Below are 19,972 nucleotides of genomic sequence, written 5' to 3' on the forward strand. Positions count from 1 at the left end.
CCTTCCTAGCGAGAGGAGCCGAAGAAGAAGTACGCTTCTCCGGCTCAGAAGTGGGACAGACATCCCCGATTGTTGGTTGGGGGGTGGGGGGTGCTCCCGAAGTAGGTGGTGCAGGAACAACAGGGAGGGTAGTGCCCCCATGGTAAGAGGAAGTCATTCGCACAGGACGGAGTCATTCAAATTTCCTCTTAGCCTCAGTGTAGGTCAGTCGGTCCAGGGTCTTGTACTCCATGACTTTTCTTTCTTTTTGTAAAATCCTGCAGTCTGGCGAGCAAGGTGAATGATGCTCTCCGCAGGTGACACAGATGGGAGGCAGGGCACATGGAGTATTGGGATGTGATGGGTGTCTGCAATCTCAACATGTGAGGCTGGAAATACAGCGAGAAGACATATGGCCAAACTTAAAGCACTGCATTGGGAGAGGGATATAGGGCTTGATGTCGCAGCCTTGACCTTCTCAGGCAATGTATCACCCTCAGAGGCCAAGATGAAGGCACTGGTAGCAACCTGATTATCCCTCGGACCCCGATGAAGGCACCAGACGAAATGAACACCTCACCGCTCCAAATTGGCACGCAGCTCTTCATCAGACTGCAAAAGAAGGTCCCCCTGGACCATATTTAAGCTCTTATGTGGCGTGATGGTAACAGAAACATCCCCCAACCTGTCACAAGTGAGTAATGTCCGTGACTGGGAGGAGGATGCTGTTTTTATCAAAACTGCCCCAGGGCACATTTTGGACAAGACTTCCACCTCCCCAAACTTGTCCTCTAAATGCTTCACAAAGAACTGAGGCTTCATTGTCATGAAAGACTCCTCATCAGCTCTCGTATAAACCGGTGCCAGGGTGAGTAAGTCTCGCTGCCATCCTTAGCCTTTCGCTCATCCCATGGTGTGGCCAGGGAGGGGGACAATTTGGGGTTGTACTTCTGTGTGTTGAATTGAGCCCTGGAACACTTAGAGACTGCTGGTGGCTGGCCACCAGCAAGAGATGATGTGCCACGCTTCATTGCAGGTCATCCGCCCTGATGCCACCCACTTCGATCAAGAGCCCTCCCCACAGGTGCCACCCAGTCTCAGCAAGGGCCACGTAGCAGGATGGCCATTGCCAGGAATCCCGATGCCCCAGGGAGATAGGCCTCTATTTCTTGGCATATGTGGGGAGTACAACCAACAGGGTACATGGTGGCCTCACCACAACAGACTGGCTATCGTGCTGGATGTCAGGTGTAAAGGAGTCCAGGGTCGTCGTCGGTGCAGAAAGCAACACTGCACAGCGCATGGGGGGAAACTGCAGCCAGGAAGGTATCCCCACTCAAGAGATGGAGAATGAGCAGGGCTGCAATGCAACAATGAGAAAGGGCACTAAAGATCTCAACGCACTATAGACACTGTAAGGCACCCTTCCCCAATTGGCTCGCTCTTCAGAAAAATTTTGAAGAATGGAAGTCAAACCCTACAGGGGACCAACACAAAGGCCAAAACATGTGAGACTCCTTTTAGTCGCCTCTTACGACAGGCAGGAATACCGCAGGCCTATTCTAACCCGTGGACCCGCAGGGGGGACTTGTGATTGTTTCACTTGGTTTTAACACCTCATAGTATATGACGCCAAGCTGGTCCCACCAATTGCAGAGTATGAGCTTGGAGCCATGAATATTCGGTTTGGCCGTCGAAGTAGAAGCATGGCCAAGATATCCCCATGATTTTTTGCATTTAGGGTTATTGTAATGAACCCATTTTTCATCCCCGGTCACAATGCAATGCACAAATACCTTTAATTTTTGCCTCTGAACCAACTGTTCACATACACACAAATGCTGTTCAACATCTCTTGGTTTCAGCTCACACGGGATCCAAGTTCCTTCTTTCTGAATCATGCCCATAGCCTTGAGACGTTTCGAAATGGCTTGCTGTGTCACTCCCACTAATTGTGCCAATTCTTCTCAAGTTTGACAAGAGTCTTCACTTGGCAATGTCTCCAGTTCTGCAGCTTCGAAAACAGTCTCTCTTCCACCACTATGCCAGCTACGACGTTAAAATCACCATTCCTGAAGCGTTGAAACCACTCACGACACGTTCTTTCACTAATAGTGTCCTTACCATACATACTTGAGAGCATTCGATGAGAACCAGCTGCTGTTTCCTTCATATTGAAACAAAACAGTAACACCTCCTGCAAATAACAAGAATTAGGCTCATAAACCGACATTCTCAATCAAGAACAACTTTATGATGCAGACACAAATCGACTAATGTTTGAATGAGGTTATGTTGACCGAGGTCCAAGCTAACTGCCTGATGTCTGCGATCTGTTTCTTTCGACTGCTACTTACCACTGTCGCCACCTATTGGCAAACGGCGGAAGCAAAGTTGTACACGTTGTAGATTTTATTGAATAGGCAAAATTTTAATTATTTTAATTTCATATTTTGAACAATACAAAGAGAATGACAGTAAGTGTAATTTATTTATTTTTGCTTGTTGTGTTTCCTATGCTTTTCCGTATTTTACACTCTTCTGCATTTGACACTTTTTTGGGGTCAGTCTGCTGTGGAGAGTAGTTGGTATATACTGACGTGATGCAACCCATCTCCCTAGTGCATCCCAGCCATGCTCTATGGGATTCAAATTGGGAGAGTGAGCAAGCCGTGCCATATGTGCAATGCCTTCTGTTTCCAAGAAAATATCAGCCACCCGTGCTCTATGATGTCTAGCATTACTGTCCATCAGTACAAAGTCTGGGCCCACAGCACCTTGCAACAGCCGCACACAAGGTCCAAAGATCTGTTCATGATACCTGACAGTAGTTAAATCTTGGCAATCCACCCATACAATCTCATGAAGAGGTGTTCGAGTGTTCAATATAATCCCTGCCCACACCATTAGGGATCCTCCTAGATACTGGTCTCCTTCCCAAATGTTTGGGTCTCGAAATCTTGTTCCACATTCCCACCAGATATGAATCCGTTGAGAATCACTCTCCCAACCAAATCAGGACTTGTCTGTGAAAAGAACATTGGGCCATTGTTTGACCGGCTTGGTGACTGCATCTAGAAACTCAAAAAAGAGTTCTGCAGTTTGCCAATGGTTGTTTGGGGGTAAATTACTATGACAATATTAACACACCAAGATTTCTTCCAATGTCTTTAAATGAAGAGTACAACTTCAACATCTCAAGTTATTCTACAGCAGCCTTGCACTGTTCAAATACACTGTAATAATCCTAATGGACTGTGTAGAGCCCTTTCAATTCTTCCTAGACATTGAATTGACATCCTGTTACAGAAATCTGCCATTTCTTCCCCACTCACCACCACATTTATATTGCACAAGTGTACTTACTACCAACGGAAACAAAATTTGAATTCTGGGAATGCCATGAAGTACTTTTTGACAATGACTGTGTACATATGGACAATAACCATGGCCTACACACATTTAACTTCCCACTGATAATCATTTCAAATAACTGAGTAAACCTTAATAAGGGGTACACCCCTAGTATATTTGTAATACTCCATGATGGTCCAAGTTCACATTGTTCAAGAACCTTCAACATGTATGTCATCCCAACTGGTTTAGTTAATGGGATGTTCAGTTTACCAATGTTCAATGACATAACTTGCATTTTGTTTGTTTATTCCTTCACTACTACTCAACGATGCATTCTTTTACATGTACTATTTTCCTAAATAATGTTCGTCATGTTTGGTCTTACACTGGGATAAAAGCTGTTGTCCTGTGTTCACAGACACCTGGCCCACCAATTTTAAAAACCAAGTAATTTTAACATTTTCTCAATTTAAAGAAATTCATTGAAATGGAATGAACAAATGAAGTCAATTAGGATGCAATCGATGAATCTGAAATGAATAAATTGTGACAAATAATATTGACCAGCATAAGAGCTTTTGGGTTCAAACCCACGTCTTATACAAATTTTTGTGTTATGAAATATTCAAAATATTTCTCCATTCAAATGGGCAGGCTCCTCTAGCCCCATCAAACTGAGGTAAGTTTTCCTCTGTGGCTAAAAAAAAGGGCCAATCTTTGCATGAAATTCGAAAGTGAAATATAAAGATGATGTAAACAGTAGAGAAAATAAGTTAAAAATAAAGCAGTGTGCCTTGGCTGACAGTTGTCTTTGGGCTGATCATTGTCACCAAAGTAGTATTGTAAACATTACACAAGAAGTACTATTTCAACATGTTGTCATTATTCAAGACTCGCTGTATCTCATTTTGTTACTGATTTTCCCATTGATAGTTTCATCTTAATGTTTGTGTCTCACCCTTAGATAATTCATGGTATGAGCTAATTTCTAGGTGTGTATATATACTGATTTTGAGGAACAATATTCTTGCAAAACAAAAAGCTTCATTGTGCCCAAAAGACAAGAAATATGCCCAACTTTTCACTTGAGAATATGTGCAATGTGATATCACTGTTCTACATAACACGTGAAAGGCAGTTCATTTCCCAATGTTTCTTGTGTGTCTTATTTATTAATTTTTTTAAGTAAAATATTTTCTTTGCATTGTCCTGGAAGAAGTACATATAAAGTTATTGTTGTCACTTACGTTTCTTGGAACTCCTCCATAACACCATCCATATTCCATATTTTGTACTTCCAAAAATACAAAAACACCTGAAAAACAACATAAGCTCTTATTACTAGAAACAAAATATTTAAAAAATCCTGTAAAATATAATACAGGACAACGTAAGCGATGAAACAAATCTATCACATGCAATAAATACACGTTGTAGAATGTATGAACACTGCACAGGGAGGAAAGCAATGGCATACCATCATTTTACTTTTATTCATCTATCTTCATACAAGGACCATCTCACAATTATATAGGATTTGTCTAGGTAATACAATGCAAATAATAGATCAAAATATACAACACACAGCAAACATAACATGCTTTAGGAGAATAGGACAGGCAGTCTCACTATCAAAAAGGTAAGTTACATTATGCACAACTGTCACACAACTCTTCTCCATACCATCTAATCAATCCAAAACCAGTGTTCAAATACATCATCGTTTGGTCACCTCATAATAATTGCTACATTCACTGGATGTATATATTAGTTATGTTCTCCAGATGATATACTGATAATCCCACATAGCAAACAAATTAAGTTTCCTTTATCGGCCAGCACTCCGAAGCCACCGTGCAAATCCTGTCACATGATTCCTTGCATGATTTAGATTGAGCCAGGCCTGATGAAGGTAAATACAAAGGTGGTCCTTAGAAAATCAAAGGGGTGACATTCGTAGTATCAAAACAGTTTGCTGGTAGTAAACATCATCTGTCGCTAGAGGGCAGGAAAAGTTGCAGCTGTATCCATAACATGGTTTAATTGGTCCAGTTGATTGAAGCAACAAGCTTACGTTTATTTCATAGCACCAAAAACAGTGCGTTTTGAGTAGCAACTAAAAACATCTGTTTAAAAGGGGGGAAAGGGGGGGGGAGAGAGAGGGGGGGGGGAGAGAGAGGGGGGGGGAGAGAGAGAGAGAGAGAGAGAGAGAGAGAGAGAGAGAGAGAGAGAGAGAAAGGGGGGGGAGGATGGCACCACGAAGGAATTATGTCAATGGGACAGAAATCGCTAAATGTGATGTATGTGTACAAACAAATTATTACACTTTCAAAAAACAATTGGGTGATTTATTCAAGAGAAAGAACTTCACTAATTGAACAAGTCAGTAATTTGTTGATCCACCTCTGGCCCTTACGTAAGCAGTTATCAAACTTGGGATTGATAGGAATAGTTGTTGGGTGTCCTCCCAAGGGATAACATGCCAGTTTCTGTCCTACTTACATGTTAGATTGTCTAAATCCGCAGCTGGCTGGAGGGCCCTGCCCTTAATGCTCCAAATGTTCTCGGATGGGGAGAGATGGTTGGCTGGTTGATCAGTTGGTGGGAGAGGGACCACACAGTGAGGTCATTGGTCCTATGATCTAAGGTGGCAAAAACCAAGGGAGGAACACCACAAACAACAACACAGTCCGGAAGGGGGGGGGGGGGGGGAGCGAGAGCTGGGATGCCCCAGAGATGCTACATGTGTTGGGGCGCCTGCAATGCTGCCAATCACAAAACGATACGGTCAACACCAGGGGAAGGATGCGAAAAACTGCACAAAAGACCAGACAAAATGTACGGTAAAAGGGGAGGGAGAACCTGGCCAGTGTGGAGGCAAGCGCAAGGCCTCCATAACCAATGCCAACATTAACTAAAGGACTCCAATTCCAGAGGGAAATGCAAAGACTTAAGCCTGGGAGGACAAACGAAGAAAGCAGAGGACAGACGTAACCATGTGATGGTGCGCTAGCACCTGGGACAAGGAAGATGGGAGGGCGTATTTATTGGTATGGGACAAAAGATGGGGGCAGTCCATCAAAATATGGATCACCATGAAGGAGCCCCCACAACTGCAAAAAAAGGGGGTGGGGCAGCAGCTCAGTGTGGAGTAAAAACCATGAGTCAAAATAGTATGGCCGACACAAAGACAGACGAGGATAGTAGTCCTGCCAGGAGAGGCACAGGGAAGAACACCACCTGGTGAGAGTCTCCTTGATTGTGCAAAGTTCATTACATGTGGATAGCCTCATAAGAGTCAGCCCACGACTGAGCAGAAAGGGATTTTCCTTGACGCCACAAATCTACCCTTGGAGGGGTCATGGAGAATGGGATGAAGCTAGCGCCCCCCCCCCCCCCCCCCCCCACCACACACACACACACACACACAGAGCCAATCAGCATGTTCATTATCCGGGAACACAAAGGAAGTAAACCAAACAAGCAGCATCGTCAAGAGCAGCGAGGTCATCGATGGCCGACACTACGTGGGTTGTGGAAAAAACACCGAGCGATAGCCTGAAGGCCACTCTGAGTCCATACATAATAGAAGTTGGGTGAGGGAGGACCATTTAATAATAGCAGACAGCCTGACAAATGGTCATCAATTAAGCAGTAAACACCCCACACCCCCACAACTGGCAGGCAAGAGATTGTGTTCCATGCCAAAAGAAGACATGAAGGCGTACACCAAGTGATTGACGGATTTACAGTCTTTGGTACAAAAAACAATGGCGTCCTGAAACTCCTGTAAGAGTGTTCAGAACAAACAATGGAACACCACTGCATCAATGTGGGTTTTCGGACCCCGGAAGACATCCATCTGAATTCGGGCCAAGGAACTAACAAGGAGGGGGTGGTCAGGAGAGAACATGGGGCAGAGGACAAGGAGGAGAGATGGAAATCACCACGGAGAGAAGTGAGGTGAAACCCTACCAGAAAAACCACTCAAAGGCAGGAAGCGGGTTGGTGATGTTCTAAAGCCTTGAAAAGAATAGACTAAGAGGTGTGAGTAAGGAAAAAGCAGGTAATGATGGCGTAGCAAACCAGGAGCTGGGACCACCAAACCAAAGAGGTGGCATCCAGACACTTAACAGGGCCAGTGTGAAAGGCACCAATGGCTAAATGGATACCATGATAGTGAACCGGGTCCATGGGGAGCGGTGTAGAAGGGGCAGCTGATCCATAAACTTGACAAACATAGTCCAGATGAGACAGAACTAATGCCCAATAACTGTAGAGAAGGGTCGAGCAATCTATGCCCCAAGAGGTGGGAGCAATGAAGCGGAGGACATTGAGTTTATGAAAAAAGTCAACCTTCAGATGACGGAATGGGGCAACCAAGTAAGCTTGTCGTAAAAAAGAAGACCCACAAATGGAACTGGGGGAACTTGGTCAGGCATTGAGCATCAACGTAGAGCTCTGGATCAGTATAAACCACAGTAAGGCAACGGAAATGCACCACCCTCAATGCCATATGAGGGTGTCCACGCGGAAGCACGCAGGATGGCACCCTGGAGCTGTTGTTCTGCAGTGGCCACCGAGTGGGAGTAGCCCAAATACCGAAATCATCCACATGCAGAGCAAGAGCGACCAACAGCTTGACAGAGGCCATTAACAGTGATGAGACAAAGAAGGACAATTAATACAGAGACCTGTGGAATGCCACTCTCCTGTGTCTGCAGAGAGTTGAGAACAGTGCCAACACGAACTCTGAACGACCAGTGGAACAGGAACTGACTGATAAAAATCAGGAGGGGGCCTTGAAGACCCCACTTACAAGGCATAAGTAGGATGTGATGGCACCAAGCTGTGTCATAGGCCTTACCAAGATTGAAGAAAACTGCGAAAAGATAGCAACACTGAGATAAGACCAGCTTAACTGCAGTTTCCAATTGATGCAGATGATCTATCGGAGACCATCCATCCTGAAATCCACACTGGTATGAAGATAAAAGATCCTGAGAGTCGAGGACCCAACTATACCGACAAGCAACCATATGTTCAAGTAACTTGCAGGGGACTCTGGTCATGCTGACTAGCTGGTGACTATCAAGAGACTATAGACCCTTGCTGGCTTAAGAACAGGAACCACAATCCTGTCTCTCCATTCTCCATTGAAGGGGGAAAATGCTTTGGAGCCAAATATGGTTAAACAAGTGGAGGAGATACTGTCATTGTGGAGGACTGAGATTTTGAAGCAATTAGTTATGGATGGAATCAGGGCCATGGGCTGAATCATAGGAAGAAGAGAGGGTCAGCAGAAGCTCCCTTTCAATACAAGTTTCACTGTAGGAGTCTGCCTGATAAGAGGTAAAACAGAAATGGGAGGCTTCAGCCTGCTGTTTCTAAAGCAGGAAGGCAGCTGGATAGGACGCTGATGTCGACACCATCGCAAAATGAGTCATGAGGTATTCCACTAGAACTGATGGACCTGTACAGAGGCCATGTGGAAGGGCAAGGTCCAGAATGGAAGACTGGTGCTGACAACAATGGAAAGTGCGAAGCATAGCCCACACCCGTGATGAAGGGACAAAAGAACCAAGGGAGGAGACAAAGTATGTGACGAAGCAATCTGGGATATTTTTACTTCCCCTCGTTTTGCCATCTGCCTCCTTAAATTCATTTTTTCACTTTTAACTAACTACCATTAACATACGTGAACATAATTCCCATTTTCATTAAAGAGAAAGGTTAGGCCTCAGTTTTAAAGAACATGCCACCAGATCTAATTTTGTGCATAGTTTTATGTATGTAATTGATTTTCTAATTTATTTAGACTATTCCTAGTTAGTATCTTTTGTTATAGTGTGAAATCAATAATTGTTTCGTAACAAATTCTATTGTTGACTTATAAACAAATAAAAATTCTGTAATAACTGTAAACTTTTGGAAGACGAAATGCTAGTAATTTTAAAGTATCTAGTTGGCTCTCTTCGAAAACATGCTAGCAAAGCCAGCCTTTAATTAATTCCAAAGTAATTAACAGTTTTGTCAAAAGTATTGTTTACATAACTATATTTATTAATTTCATAGTTTTAACAAATTATTCGGCTTAACCCTTGTTGTAGAAGAAACTGTTAAAGAGAACAAATTTTTCAATGTATTTAGTTAAATTAATGAGTTAAGTTTTAATTGTAATTTCTGTACATTTAACTTCGAACAATGTGTAGTTTCAGCACTTATTATTGTGACAATATAAAAGGGCCCAATTTTTGGTTGCGAGATAGTCAGTCCACGGCAGAGTTTCAGACAAGGAAGCTGTGTTGATTAGAACAACAACAATGCTTCAACTTGACTGTGGAATAAGTGTTAAAACAATTAGGCCGTGTGTAAAAACCATGACAATGTCTGCTCCATATGTACCTGATTATTCTTCAAGAACTGTGAACTTTCAGGTTGGGTTTTACTGCTCGTAACAGAAAACTATTGTAGCAGTATGTGGAGGTTTGCCTGCAAGCTATTAATGAGGCTTATCGAAAGTTTAACAATAGCGCACTGGCCATATACAACTGTGTATTATTGGGGGGTTGTGAAAAGTGAAATTGACTGAGAAACACAACTGAGCATCTGTTGGCTGAATTACAAGTTTTTAAAACTCAAGACTGCTTTTTCAGATGGGAGAAAGTTAGGAGGAATGATAGAAAGAAGCAGGCAACATGTTAAATGCAAACAGATGTAACAGATGAAATGTTAATTTCATAGCTTATAGTAATGAGTTTCACAGGAATTACTCCAGAGAGACACTTGAGGACTAGCCACAAGTGTAAATATGTGTAATAGAAGGAAGGAAACAGCAGACGAACAAAATGAAAGAGAGAAAAAAAAATAAATAAAAGATGTACCACAAAAAGAAAGCTTCGCTCCTTTTGACGACAGACATTAGCTAGTCTTTCAAATAATGATATACGTACTTTCCTTCATAGGAGGCAAAATGTTAAATAATGCCAATACACATACATTCAGAACTATTTGTTGCTTCCTCAGGGAGGAAATATTAATTTTGAAAATTAGTATAGAGTGTGTCATTTTGTTTCGAGACTATTGGCAGCACTGAATTTTTACCTCATTGTGCTAAGCACTGACCTGCAATTCTGTCTCCGTGTTCTTATAATTTTCTCATGTATATTTTCCATTTGATATAATTTCATAAGTTTTTCAATCCTGAAACAGACTATGCATGAGAACAATTAGTTGCGGAATGTACTTTCGAGCATCAGCAGGTGAACTACAGTTCACACAGAGACCACATGTCAGTAGCTTCTCGTTTCATCTGTAGATAATCGCCTTTTCATTTCTTTTTTCAATTCAGTACAAAGGATGTAAGAAGTACTCCTTTTTAGCTTTTCTGAGGCCCAGTGGCCACACTTACTCTCATTAAAACTGTAGAGTCACCTCAAGTCACATGCAACCCTTCCCCTATTTTACACATCTCAATCTTAAGGTCTTGAGTTCATTCTTCACCTGGAGCACCACATGTAGCAGTTCACCTACTTTTATTTTCTTCGTTTGTTGTCCTCAGTGCCAATATACTGGCTGAAAAATGGGGTGTGGAAGTCAAATACTGTCTACTTTAAATGATGTAGCTGACAGATGCTCAGTTGCATCTCACAGTCTTTTAATTTCACTTTTCACCCCCCCCCCCCCCTCCTCCTCCTCACCCCACAATAATACACAGTTATATATAGCCAGGGCACTATTGTTAAACTTTGGATAAGCCTCATTAATAGCTTGCAGGCAAACCTCCACATACTGCTACAATAGTTTTCTGTTGAACATCTACGAGCAGTAAAACCTAACCACGAAGTTCACAGTTTTTGAAGAATAATCAGGTACATATGGAGCAGACACTGTCATTGTTTGTACACATGGCCTAATTGTTTAACACTTATTCCACGGTTAAGTTGAAGCATTATTGTTGTTCTAATCAACATAGGTTTCTCATCTGAAACTCTGCCATGTACTGACTGACTTGTGACCAAAAATCGGGCCCTTATATATCATCACAATAATAGGTGCTGAAACTACACATTGTTCGAAGTTAAATGTACAGAAATTACAATTAAAACTTAACTCATTAATTTAACTAAATACATCAAAACATTTGTTCTCTTTAACAGTTTCTTCTACAACAAGGGTTAAGCCGAATTATTTGTTTAAATCGTAAAATTAACAAATATAGTTACGAAAACAATAATATACAGAATTTATATTTGTTTATAAGACAACAATAGAATTTAAGTTATGAAACAATTACTGATTTCACACTATAACAAAAGATATTAAGTAGAAATAGTCTAGATAAATTAGAAAATCAATTACATACATAAAACTAAGCACAAAATTAGATCTGTTATGTTCTTTAAAACTGAAGGCCAACCTTTCTCTTTTATGAAAAAGCGAATTATGCTCATGTATGTTAATGGTGCTTAGTTAAAAGAGAAAAAATGAATTTAAGGAGGCAGATGGCAAAACAAGAGGAGAAGTAAAAATATCCCAGCTTGCTTCATCACAAATACACCTACTTGCTCTGTTTTACTAAGCAACGGGCTTTGGCATGAAGACGTTTCAATTGAAAGTAATAAGACCGGTGGAGGACGGGTGCCACCTTAGACATTGCAAGGTGCAACAATGATCACAGACATCCGTGACAATGACTGTGCTTCAGCACTGAACTGGCTGAAGGCAAACAGGGCCCTTCGAGTGGGGAATGGCAATGTCAGCAGCATGAATTATCTTATTGGACATATCATGAATGACTTCATCAATAAAACCTAATAAAGAAGGTGTAAACACAACCTGGCTGGTATATAGAGGCCAATCAGCATGACAGAAAGCCCAGAGGGGTTACCTGGCCATCGGGAGGCAGGAAGTGCATGAGAGGATCAATGGAAAGTGGTTACTATCACATGGGATATTGTGTGATGAACAGTGTAAGGAAGGTGGAAGGTGAGGGGGAGTGAGCGAAGTATCAATGGCACAGAAAGTGCCATATGCAGCACTAAAATGAGTAGGGGAACATTACTATGAAGGCACAGGTCATGGTCCACAAGAAATTGGTCAACTCCACTGGAAGCCCTCTAACCGCCAAACCAGTTCCAACAGAAGGCACTGAACCAACGAAGGTTAAATGAGATTCTTGGAGAAAGACACACCATTACTGTTCCATTGAATAAGCATGGAACAGGGATGCAAATGGGAGGTGAACGAGCTGGAGCCAATCACGCAACCGGGTCACCATTCGTCAACAACGAGGATGGGGTGACATCCATAAATAACAAGTGAGACTCAGGTTGTGAAAGCAGTGTAAGCACCTCTGCGGGCACCGGAGCGTCCTTGTGATGGGATTTATGTTTCTTCTTCTTGTCTTTCATAGGTCAAGGACAACAGGGCATGGAGGGAGAGCAGGCTTCTGCAAGATTCGGAACTGAAAGAGGTGCCTTGGGGCCCAAAGACTGTGTGTGTGTGTGTGTGTGTGTGTGTGTGTGTGTGTGTGTGTGTGTGTCTCGCAGACAAGTTGTGGTAAGGAGGAGGGGGGAAAAAACGTAACAGAGGCGAAGTTAGAAATCTTCGACACAGGGTGAAGTCGGTCATATTTCAAATGTGCCCCACGGTAGGATCAATGATTAAGGGACTTTTGAGTGTAAGTCCCTTGTATTTTCTTTTCCTTCTTATAAACTGGGCAATCTGGTGAGTGAGAGAGTGACGGTCATGACAATTAACACACACAGGCAGTGGCATACAGGCGCTCCCGTCATGGAGTGGGTGTCCACGTCACCCCACAGAGATTCCGCTGTACAGTGTCTGGCATGGAAGCACCAAACATCACATGGGTGGCGGGATGTACGGTTTTACATCACACCGATTACACATAACCTTGACCACCTCTGAGAGGGTATCTTTATCAAATGCCAGAATAAATGTGTCAGTATCGGTGTGATTGTACTTACGACATTTCTGAACACACCAAACAAAATGAACACCCTGGTGTTTCAGAATGGCCCAGAGTTCCTCTTCAGTTTGAAGGACGAGGTCCCGATGAAAAACGACTCCTTGAACCATATTCAAAGACTGGTATACAGGCATGTAGCCACGGTGGTCATAAACACAAAGGGCTGTGGACTGGATGGCAGAAATTTTGATCAACAGCGAACCCGACCGCATCTTATTGTGTGACACCACTTCACCAAATTTGTCTTTTTTATCTTCCACAAAAGATAATGACTTGATAGTGGGTAACATGTCCTCATCAGTCTGAGTGCAGACCAAGTAGTGGGAAAAGTGTATTAGCAGAAGCTGGTGAGCCTGGTTCTCCTTCCAGGGTGTAGCCAGGGAATGGATTGTCACAGGATCAAAAGCAGCAGCATTAAATTATTTATAGACATAGAACAGCCAGTTTTTTGCAGCTTGATACATTTCATACGCAAAGCATCTGCTCCGATATCACCCACTACAATCACAGCCTCTCCTGTGGGCATCACCCAGCCACAGCAATGGAAGTTTGGCACGGCAGTCGTTGCCAGAAGTCCCAATGCACCAGAAAGACAAGCAACCATTCCTTGATTCCTTGGCACACATGGGAGAGGGGACAGGGACGGGGGGGGGGGGGGGGGGGGGGGCAGCTCAGGTATTAGAAGTATGATCCCTGTGTTGTTGGGGCTCAGCCAGATGGGTACATAAAAGCCTAACCACACAGACTGGGTACATATGCTGGTGACCCAGCAGGGTGGAGTGGGGCTACAGTGGGAAAGGAAGACGGAAAGAGAGATACCCATGCCGTAGATGCTAGGGAGGGAGTTGTTACTCAAATAGCTCACACTATGAAGATAAAATTTAGAAGAGGTGGTCAGACACCAAAGGAGGACCAAAAGTGCCAAATAGGAAGGACGAAAACGGGAACAAAAACCGGAAGGAATACGAAAACTCAGGTGGATAGCCAGGTCGACATAAGTAAGAACACACAGGGGTGAAGGAACAAGAACAGGGAGGCAGGGGCACTGGAAACGAAATGCAGCCTGGGAAGGAAGATTGGGCCAAATTACCTCGAGGCACCAAGTGGGGGGGTGTCAAGTCAGGACAAATCTGGCAACCTTTCTGTCCACATAGGGTTTGGCAATCATTACAAGCTTTCTCTCTGTGCATGCAGGCATCATTATGTTGAAATGTAAGCCCAAGATGGCTTGCCATGAAGGACAAGAAAATGGGGCACAGAATATCGACAATGTTCCACTGTGCTGTAAGGGTGACATGGACGACAACCAAAGGAGTCATCTACTATGAAATGAAATGGTGTCCCTGGCAGCCGACAGTCAGGTTCCACCATTGTCTGAGGCATTTCCAGACATGTCTCCACTAGTCATTGAGGCTCATTTCGAAGCAGGAGTCATGACTGGAGACAGTTCTACTCCAGTCAATGATATTTCAAACTGACTGTGCCTGACGCCACTGCGAATGGGGTTCCTGGTGTACAGAGGTAAATGGTAGTCATACAAGGGGCACCGTGAGCTCAGCCCCCTTTGTGCGAGGTGCCTATTAATGGTTCTTGTGGTCACTGAAGCACCAGCTGCATATTGGACCAATGATAATGATAAATCTGAGGCTCCGAGTGCCTCTCTGATGATTGCTCAGTCCTAACCTGTTGTCTCTCTAGGTCAACCACTTCCTTCCTGATGCTGTTCCACGGTTCAGCCACTTCTGCCAACATAATCAGATAGTGACATTGCTCCCATTCAACTGCCAAGGAATTTGCCGATTACTCCAACCAGCTTCTTTGAGCCCAACTACATGTCATCTTTCAGATGCTGCCATTTGCATATATTGTTCAAGCTCCTGTCTGTGAGACATAGTTACTGTCCAACTGAGTACACGGAATGAAATTCACAAAGGTTTTATGCCCTGGTAGCGACATATCCCATGTTTACTAACCTTGTCAGCTACGTGTTGAAACTCTGCTGCAGCATCACACATTCATCTGTCGGCCATCACAAATTTACAATTTTGCATTTTCCATCAACACCTGTATAAATATCAATTTGGGACAAATCTGCCCTTTGTGGTGCATCCTTTTTTGTCTGAGTGTGAGTGAGGCTGCAGGCTTGTCACAAGGTACAGTGTTTTCAATTCTGCATGGAAAATTGGGTGTGGGTAAAAAATCAAAGCAATATGGGTGCTGAATTTGCTCTCAGTGAGAAATAGCAACCATGTGGTTGACACTCAGGCAATTTTGGCACTTTCTGCCAAAATCCTATTGGGTTTCTGAACAAATACATAAATGCGGATGAAACATGGATACACTGTTACACTCCAGAGACATGTGAACAACCAAAACAGTGTGTTTTTGAAGGCAAACAGGCTCCGAAGGAGGCAAAGGTGGTGAAATATGCCAGAAAGCTGATTGCCACTGGTTTTTGGAATGCATGCAGAATCATCTATGTTGATCACATGAAAAAGGGGCAAACAACAACTGGAGACTATTATGCATAGTCACTAAACCAGTTGATTGAAGAAATCAAGCAAAAATCTTCATATGAAGGTGCAAACCTGTGCAGTTTCAATGGCCAAAATTATGGAATTAAAGACGGAATTACTGCAACATCCGTCATATTCACTGGATTTGGCCCCCAGTGATTTTTATTCCAAACTTGAAAAAATTGTTCAACAAATGACGGTTCACACTGAATGAGTATGTCATCACCGAAACAAATGCCTACTTTGCATAACTTCTGAAATCCTAGTTTTTAGATAGCTCAAAAGAGTTAGAGCAACATTTGGAGAAGTCCACAGAGTTAACAGGGAATTATGTTTATTTTTTTTGGGCAGGGCATGGGGGGGGGGGGGCTGAAATAATTTGTTTTTCTAATGATTTACTGAATGATCCTCATTATAAGGTAACAAATTTCTTTTCAGATATGTATTTTTCTCAGAAAAGTACATCAAGCTACTATAGTATAAGAATGTGTGTTCTGTTTAAAATTTTCTGTATCTGAAGCACAAATGTTACAGACTTCTTCAAATCAAACAGAAACCACTGTGAAACAATCTTGTCATGTAAGACATCTGACACTTTTTACCTTGTGGGATGCTCACCATATGAAGATCACAGAACTCTTTGCAAATGAACACAACTTCCCCAAGGCAAACACACAAGCAAATGATCAGTTGCAGCTAAGTGACAAAGATGTGCCAGTGGCAGTACGAATGAAGCCATGTGAAACCTGCCAATAATAGGCACCTGTTTGGTAGTCCCTTCATATTATGATGACACCTTAACAACAGCTGTGGCAGAAATGATACTGTGGAAGCAGTGTGTGCTTAAAGCCAGGGACCAAGCCAGATTAACACAAAGGCTTCTCACTGGCAATTACAAATGAAGATTAATGCAAAAACTAAAACTAAACTCTGGCCGAACAGGCCATGAAGGCCCAACACTACCAACTGGCCGCCATGTCATCCTCAGCCCACAGGCATCACCAGATGCGGATATGGAGGGGCACTTGGTCAGCACACAGCTCTCTTGGCCGTATGGCAATTTCCGAGACCAGAGCCACTACTTCTCAATCAAGTAGCTCCCCAGTTTGCCTCACAAGGGCTGAGTGCACCCCACTTGCCAACAACGCTCGGCAGACCGGATGGTCACCCATCCAAGTGCTAGCCAGCCCGACAGTGCTTAACTTCGGTGATCTGACAGGAACTGGTGTTACCATTGTGGCAAGGCTGTTGGCCCAAGTTGAAGGCAAGGAGAACGGATTTTTCTCCTTCCAGCTGTCAGTCTCACTGCTCCTGAGAGCAGTGCCAGTCTGTGTATGAATACCTCTGCCAACTCTACAGAAGACTGTTAGATTTTTCTGATCACACGCCTTTCACTTGATGTTCTTAGACTTTGGTTTACCTCTAGCTATCACCTTCCCCTTCTATGGTCTTCAGAGGTGGAGGGGTGGGGAGGATATGGGTAGCTGGTAATATATGAAATTTCTAATTTGAGAACTACAATTTTTTTTATCAAATCTTGAGTCACTTACCTTCGACCCAGAAATTCCTCTAATCCTCCAGCGAACTTTTACCATTTTTTCTTTAACGTGGAGTGTTATCTTCAACACATCCATTTTAACGAATGCAAATTTGAGGTGCCCAACTACTCTTACAGCAGCTATCTGACAAACATATGGCACAATCCCTCTGAAAATTCATAAAGTTGTACTCATGATCTGACAAATAAAATAACTTAATAAAATACTTTTGGCCAATGTGAAATTTGAACAGTTACTCACTGAGTTATTGTTCCTCTTATGTTGTTTTCGAAGATTATCTCTGGATGGTAAATACTATAGTCCATTGGCTGAACAAACAGTTTTGGGAGCTGCAATTCAGGTAGAATTAACTTGTGCAGAAGCATATAAAAACAATGTAAATAAAAATTATTACACAAGCCTTTCATTGTTTAAAACACTATAGAAATACGACAACTATGACACTGAGACATGCAAGAAGAAAGAAAGCATAAAGCTCTATTACACGTACGTGTGTGTGTGTGTGTGTGTGTGTGTGTGTGTGTGTGTGCGCGCGCGCGCGCGCGCGCGCGCGCGCGCGCGGATAACACAACGACAATGGGTATTGGCGCCCTTACAAAAATTAGTAGAAATGAATGCAGCTAAAACATATGCCCTCATATGCAAGTCAGGTAAAGTAAAAATACAATAAGAATGATTAAAATATTCTCTCTCTCTCTCTCTCTCTCTCTCTCTCTCTCTCTCTCTCTCACACACACACACACACACACACACACACACACAAGCAGAAAATGTAAATGGTTTTACTAGAACTTGGGAGTAATTTGGAAAAAGCCTTCATAAAGTATTGCAGTAACAACCATTGGTCAGTAAGTGCAGTGTGGTGACACTTGGGTCAGTAATCATGCACGCAAAAGTATTTCATGACAAGCTACTAGCCATACTCGGTAGAAAACTGCACCATGTAGCAGTAATATCTGGAGTGAGCAGGATGGTGCCCCCCGCATCAGGGAAAGACTCTTGTAATGAGCTATGTGTTTGGATACAGGGTTTTAGAGTAGCAAGTGCACACCAGAGTCATACAAATAGTAGAGGATTTGGATCAATCCAAATGAAGTTGTCCAATAAAAGTTCAGTTGGTTGCTTCACCATTTTTAAATATTTTAATTTTTTTTACATGTGATTACCCTATAATTGAGAAGTTCAAATAGTTTTTTTTTAAAAATTTATCTTTCACCTTTATTGAATGGCGGCCATTTTCGTTTGTAAGTTCACGATGATGTTTCAGTTTAGAGACGTTAGCAAAAATTTGAATACCTCTGCACTGTGTTAAGTTAAAAAATTGCAATTGACATGATTGTTTTTAGAAAAGTGTCCTCTACAGCATTGTCTATTAGACAAAATATCTTGAATTAAATAACCAGTCAAAATGACCTCCAAAGATTGGTATCCAAATTTTCAAAACTCCACTTTTTAGGCCCAAAAATAACAAACAAGGAGTGATTTATCAGAGTATTTTTTTCCTATAGTTATTAAAAAAAATTGATAAGAAGAACCAAATGAATATAAGGAGGTGGCCATCAAAGCCCTACTGGTGGAGCTGTCCAAGAATATTGTGCCTCCAAGTAGTGTCATAAACCTGAGTGGTGGTGTTGTGGTCTTCAGTCCTGAGACTGGTTTGATGCAGCTCTCCATGCTACCCTATCATGTGCAAGTTTCTTCATCTCCCAGTACCTACTGCAGCCTACATCCTTCTGAATCTGCTTAGTGTATTCATCTCTTGGTCTCCCTCTACGATTTTTACCCTCCACGCTGCCGTCCAATACTAAATTGGTGATCCCTTGATGCCTCAGAACATGTCCTACCAACCGATCCCTTCTTCTAGTCAAGTTGTGCCACAAGCTCCTCTTCTCCCCAATTCTATTCAATACCTCCTCATTAGTTACGTGATCTACCCATCTAATCTTCAGCATTCTTCTGTAGCACCACATTTCGAAAGCTTCTATTCTCTTCTTGTCTAACTATTTATCGTCCACGTTTCACTTCCATACATGGCTACACTCCATACAAATACTTTCAGAAACGACTTCCTGACACTTAAATCTATACTCGATGTTAGCAAATTTCTCTTCTTCAGAAACGCTTTCCTTGCCATTGCCAGTCTATATATTATATCCTCTCTACTTCAACCATCATCAGTTATTTTGCTCCCCAAATAGCAAAACTCTTTTACTACTTGTAGTGACTCACTTCTTAATCTAATTCCCTCAGCATCACCCGACTTAATTTGGTTACATTCCATTATCCTCGTTTTGCTTTTGTTGATGTTCATCTTATACCCTCCTTTCAAGACACTGTCAATTCCATTCAACTGCTCTTCCAAGTCCTTTGCTGTCTCTGACAGAATTGAGTAATATATAAATCCCAATACAACGATGTTTACAGAGGAAAGCCTGTTGTATAGCTGTTTCTAGCTGGTTAAGAGTGTCAAAAGTGGATCAATATCTCCAGAGTCCAGACTGAGAGCAGCTACAGAACTGCCTAGTCTGAACACCCAGACCATTCGAGGGTTGACCATTCACTACAAGGTT

The 19,972-nt window shown here is 42.5% G+C and overlaps 1 protein-coding gene across 2 annotated transcripts in view; it reads right to left on the minus strand.

Moving 5' to 3' along the window:
- The window catches only part of LOC124721533, a 79,968-nt gene that overhangs the window by 18,949 nt on the left and 41,047 nt on the right, over window positions 1–19,972 (minus strand). For both annotated transcript variants that reach the window (XM_047246557.1, XM_047246556.1), the window contains exons 4-6: window positions 17,643–17,731; window positions 17,394–17,550; window positions 4,584–4,651 (exon numbers count right to left, since the gene is read on the minus strand). In XM_047246557.1, the coding sequence (XP_047102513.1) occupies window positions 4,584–4,651; window positions 17,394–17,550; window positions 17,643–17,731 (314 nt within the window). The remainder of the gene's footprint in view (window positions 1–4,583; window positions 4,652–17,393; window positions 17,551–17,642; window positions 17,732–19,972) is intronic.

Source organism: Schistocerca piceifrons, chromosome X (assembly GCF_021461385.2).
Source record: "Schistocerca piceifrons isolate TAMUIC-IGC-003096 chromosome X, iqSchPice1.1, whole genome shotgun sequence".
NCBI lineage: Eukaryota > Metazoa > Arthropoda > Insecta > Orthoptera > Acrididae > Schistocerca > Schistocerca piceifrons.